We start from the raw sequence: 5,706 nt of genomic DNA on the forward strand, positions 1-5,706 counted from the left end.
CACACACACACACACACACANGAAGTGTGACGTCAACACTGGGTCAAAGGTATCTGGTAGATGATGTCGGCCCCCGTCGCAGTTCAATGAAGAGTGATGGGCCCTTCAAAGAAGCCACGTGACAAGCTTCACTGGGTCAGTCTACTGAGGAAGACCAGAGTGACTGGTCGAAAGCTCTAGGTGAGAGAACTTTTTTGTGTTGGACCAAAAGTTTTAACTTTCGGTCATGATAGTTAAAAAGAAGACATTCACAACAACAAAAACATTCAGTGCTTCATTCATATATAGAGAACTGTGCTCGCCTCAACTCTTTTGTAAGGCCACACCAATTCATTTTGTTGGTTCTTGTACATTTCTAGTTCAAAAGACAGCAAGCGGACATCATAAGATGAGAGGGCTAGGAAGAAAACTAGAGTATGGCTGTATTTACTACATAACATGGAGTCCACCGAGGCATCAACCTGGTCCTCAGACTTTGCTTTTTTTAGGTTTTTCCAGTTAACCATATTTTCAAAAAATTCGAGAACCAACAAATCAAATTGGTGTAGCCTAATGAAACCTTTGAAAAGAGTTTTGGTAACTGCAGTACACGTAGGATTTTCAGTGTAGTCAGTGACATTGTACGCTTCGTAACAGATTCATTTTTGTGAGGATTTCAACTTGCCAAGGTTTCTACACTTAACATTAGTACTACCATGTGGCCAGACTTCTTGTGTAATGTTGTATACAAGTAGTTATCAACGATTGTAATCATCAAGGGGAAAACTTTTTTTGTATCCCTCATTTTGTGGAGATAAAGTTTGAAGGTAGTACTAAAAAACAGGCTGGTTTCTTCATTGCAGTTGTGACTGGATGTGTTATTACTGGAGTTTGCTTGCTTAGTCCAGGAGGAGAATTTATGCTCTCTGCGTAAATTTCCGTTCTCGTGAACTTGAAGCCAGTAAAGGGACTGGCTGAAGCAAGGAGTAAACCTTCTTGGCTATAGAGACCACTTGTAAGTGATTTATCATCATCATGTTGGGCGGCTTGTCCGGAACTTGTGAGTATATATAGACTTGTAATTACATTGCCCTTGCTATGAGTTAGTCATTGGGAATGGTGGAGGAAGCATTGGCCCTCTTTTTAACCTCAAGCCCACAAAGAGATGCGTAACCAACAACATCCTCAAGTTGATAAAATCGCGCTCCTAGCGGTCATCCTTACAACTGCACCCCTAGGACATGGTAAGGAAGAGGGACATGTATCGCCTGACATGTCGACAACGAGTGCTACTCTCCAAGCAGAGGTTTGGGGTTATTTTTGGCGTGTTTTTAGGCTTTTTTTATCGGGGTTTCCCTTTTGCAATGAAATTTTTTTCCCACCCAACTGAAAAAAAAGTTCATTTTTGCAAAAGAGAAACCTGATAAAAAAAGCCTAAAACACGCCAAAAATAACCCCAAACCTCTGCTTGGAGAGTAAACGAGTGCGTGTGTAAGTTAGGTTTCCTAGGAAAACGGGTTAGTGATAATAAGCTAAGACAGAAGCCCTCTTCTCAACAAAATTCTCTTTTAAACTACACACCCTGAACATCATTAAACCCACAAATTTTGGAAAAGGTGGGACATTACGTCTTCCATAGTTTACAGAAGAGAAGTCAAACCCTTCAGACATAGTTTTAGACATACATGTAGTTATAGTTCTAGACAGCTACCTTCATCATGTAGATTTAGTTATCTTATACTCTGTTTCAATGCTCTTTTGTGTTTTGTAATTTGCAATTGGCCTCCGGGCACGAATGTGCAATTACTAGTAACTTTTTTTTATTAAACTACAGGATTCCCCATCCCACAGTCTTCCGGCCTGGTTCCTAGTGCAGTTCTATTTTTAGACGGTGACGTCACGGAATAGCCCGTCCTGTCACTGCTAATGGCCAACAGATGTGTGCCTGAAGCCTCAAGGTTACATTGATGACGTCGTCCCTAACCCGGGAAGGACAGGAATGACTCAGAAATACGCCGGAATTCCGGAAAACAAGGAAGTGGAAAGTTAGGCCACACCGATTTAATTCTATGGATGACATCAACGCGCGCATTACTTTTAGCCTGGCCTGATTTTGGAAAAAAAAAGGAATTTTGCTGCCCTCTGACAGTGGTCAACATGCCGAAAATGGGCAAATTGCCTTGCCATGCTGGAACGTGTATGGCACATAAACATGAAGAGAGGAGACAAGGCTCTGATTTATTGTTTTGACTTTTACTTTGATGCAGTGATGTATTTCATTCCTTTTATATATTACTACTGAATAAAAACCCTCTGTACAATAATTGAAAACTTCTATTTTTCAAAGTTGTTTTAGTGACAAATGAATGTTGTAATAGTTGGCAGTAAAGTTAGCCCAATATAGGTATCATTTCTTGTTTAACAAGGTTATTATGTCAAAATCTAAAAATGTAGGAAACTTTTTTTTTTGGCCTGCCTTGTTTCTTTACGCCCTATCGCATTAGATTTGGTTTCTGCGGAGGGTGTCATCCATAAAATCTACATGCTGTGGTTTTGGATACGCTACAAAAACTGTTACTCAAGCAACCATAAAAGCCATGTGTTTCATTACTAACCACGCCCACCTAACACCAGCAACATCCGGTCATGATGTGACGGAAATGGTTGGGATGAAGGTTTGGTTGGATCAGGAAAGAGTGCCAAGGTATCGTCACGCCAAAATTCCTTCGGGTAGCAACAAGTAGGGCCACTGTAACATCCTTGATTGCTGGTTGTCAGGGTTAAAATTAGCTATATAGTTTCTTCATATTACGGAAGGACTTACGGAAGGCATATAAAGTCATTTGCATGAATCATATTAATCCACAGGCACGCTGGCTAACTCCGCTAGCGTGCTTTGGGTCTGGCACCCAGGCTACACCTGGCACGTAGTAATAAAACTTATGCATATGTAGTATATATTATACATTATCGCAGAAGCAAAGATAATTGGAATTCACGGACACGAAGTAAAGTTCACGAGACATTTTATTCACATTTTCGGAATGGGCGACAAACCAGTTGTCTGATCACGTTCGGAGTAATATATCAAGACAAACAACAACACATGTAGTCAACACATATCCGTATTAGAGCTCTCGGTTTACAATTAAGTTTGTTGTTAACAGTGTCTGCAGTTTGATGACAATACTTGTATAAAAACATGTACATGTTTGATAAAACATGTACATAAAAATTAAAATGGCATTAGCACTAGCAATTCTTTATGTCATAATACTATGCTTCAAAATATATTCACAAATACGTTTTCACTTGTGTGTTAGACAATCTTGGTAACAAGAAAGTATATATTTAACAAAATATGCTATCGCGTAACAGAGCAAGAAGTAATTACAACATTTCACGTCTACAACGTAAAAGCGCTGTAAACACTTGTGCGTTAGCTGTCTTATTTAAAGACCATCATGGTAACAAAATATATCTATTTCACTAAGTATGCTATCGTATAACAAACAGAGCAAGAAGCAACTACAACATTAACGTAAAGGCAGAAACTCAACTCATTTCTGAAGAAATTCTGTGCTTCAAAATATTCACAAATACGTTTTTCACTTGTGTTGGATAATCTTGGTAACAAAAAATATATATTTCACTAAGTATGCTATCGTGTAACATAGAGAAAGAAGTAATTACAACATTGAAAGCCTACAACGTACAACGTAAATAGATAGAAACTCAACTCATTTCCGAAGAAAGTGATCTCGCTGGAAGTTTCCTTTGTTTCATTCTAATAGACAAACGTTTGTCCAACATGAAACTGTCTTTCTTTCTCCCGCAAGTCTTCTCCGCGAGTTTGCACAACGCTTTAAGAAAAGTCCTGTTTCTGAAACAATATATAATCGGGTTCGTGAAGGTGGATACAATGTACACCATTGGAGAAATCCGCTGCGCTAACCACTCTACTGTAGTCAGGTCCTTGTTGTCCTTGTAGTTTAAGTAGATTGTTGTGACAAGGAAGGGAAGCCAGCTGACCCAGAAGATAACGAACACGATGCCTATCGTAACGGCTGTTTTCAGTCCCCGGCGGAATTCGGCTTCTTGCGGGGAAGACTTGTTCGAGTTTTGCCGCAGCCGCTTCTGGTGTTTCCGCGCTTCTCTGAAGATGTTCCCGTAGACGTAAGTCATGATCACGACTGTAGGGATGAAGCAGCAAACAGTCATGATGACTCTGTCTGCCCCTAAGGAGCCGCGGTACCGACACATGAGATACCCCGGCATGTACTCGTACGTCTGCCCCTCTATGTAGGGCGCGATGCCGGCCACGATTCCTAACATCAAACATACGACCAGCATGCCCGCGATCTTTCCTTTGGTCATCTTGGTCTGGTAGTGGAGTGGATTACAGATGAACTGGTAGCGGTCGAAAGCGATCGCGCTGAGCGCGTTGAGGGAGAACACGCAGGCGACCTGGAACAGCGCGCCCTGGAACACGCACACGGCCGGAGTCGGGACGTGATCCAGCCCTCGCGTGAGAACGTTGAGAGCTGTCGGGACGAAGATGAGACTCTGCACGATGTCCCCGCACGACAGCCCGCAGAGTAGATAGTTCCCGGGTTTCCGTAACTTCTTGTCGTACGCGACAACAATTATGACCGCCATGTTGCCAACCACACAGAGAGTCATGGCCAGGACCAGGTAGAACATCTGGAACGCTGCGGACAGACCATCCGACGCGAAAAGAACGTTGTTGTTGAGTCCAGCGGTCTCATTATCGGCAAATGTCCCGTTCATCTCGATCAAAGTCACGATAACGGTAGGAAACTCTCCCTCTGTAGCTGTAGGCTTCATGATCAGTCCCGACATCTTTGTGTGGACGATAAAGATATACAGGCTTGGTTTTAAGAGCTCCGACGGCGTGGTTTGGACCAGTGACACACCGCCTCTGAGTCAGACAGCCGAATACTTCCTTGTTCCAAGGTCCCTCCTACTTTAAGCAACGGTGTTTTCCTCACTTAAACACCGAGTCGCGACTGTTATAAGACGTCAGCGGCCTTGTGCGTAGTAATTCCTCAGACGGCGAAGCTGATCAAAACATCTGCTGCTCGTTTCTCAGTGATCGTAGCCAGACTGCCTGGAAGGCTTGTAGAGGTTCTGCCCTACGCAAATGTATCCAGTTTCTCTCTCACTGCAAGCCTCGCGAGTTCACAGCTGGCATTACTAAGTAGGCAGCGTTCTCCCAAAGGACAGTGAGTAAGGTTCTCCTCTATACGGTAAACAGCTGCTTCAGTAAACTTAAACTTGACCTTGTAATCGTGCCGGATGCCGCGGGCAGGCAGTGTGTAGGCGACTTCAACTTCAGACTGGGCCGCTCGCTTCCTCCGAGGAACGATATCAATCTTCAGCTTCCAATCAGAACTGTTGTGGTGATCACAAAAGGTCAACGACGTATGACACAGCTTCTGATGAAAATAAATCACTTCTCTTGCTGAGAGGTCATCCCGACTGCTTTTTCTTTAAACGGAAACCAGAGTCATTCGTCTCAATCTAAATAGTCATGGCATGTACGTAACCTTGCCAAATTAACTTCAACCTTGCCTGCATAGTACGTACGGACCCATCGTGGGCTTCCAGCTATGTCATCGGTGTTTGGAAATGCTCCCCGTCCGCATATTAAAGTTCATATGCGCTCTCTTGGGTGGGATTCAGACAGATCAACTTTCTGCAGTC

General features: G+C 42.9%; 1 protein-coding gene across 1 annotated transcript; it reads right to left on the reverse strand.

The window, feature by feature from the left end:
• Positions 1 to 3,692: 3,692 nt before the first annotated feature.
• On the reverse strand, positions 3,693 to 5,286 carry LOC109466398 (trace amine-associated receptor 3-like). The gene has a single exon (XM_019764112.1). The coding sequence runs from the start codon at positions 4,840 to 4,842 to the stop codon at positions 3,715 to 3,717; it is 1,128 nt and encodes a 375-aa protein (XP_019619671.1). The 5' UTR covers positions 4,843 to 5,286; the 3' UTR covers positions 3,693 to 3,714.
• Between the last annotated feature and the right edge of the window lie 420 nt (positions 5,287 to 5,706).

Source organism: Branchiostoma belcheri, unplaced genomic scaffold (assembly GCF_001625305.1).
Source record: "Branchiostoma belcheri isolate BF01 breed outbred unplaced genomic scaffold, Haploidv18h27 scaffold165, whole genome shotgun sequence".
In the NCBI taxonomy this organism is placed as follows: Eukaryota; Metazoa; Chordata; class Leptocardii; order Amphioxiformes; family Branchiostomatidae; genus Branchiostoma; species Branchiostoma belcheri.

What these genes read in the sequence shown, in the direction of transcription:
- LOC109466398 (XM_019764112.1), bottom strand. Translation starts at nt 4,842, where the DNA reads ATGTCGGGACTGATCATGAAGCCTACAGCTACAGAGGGAGAGTTTCCT.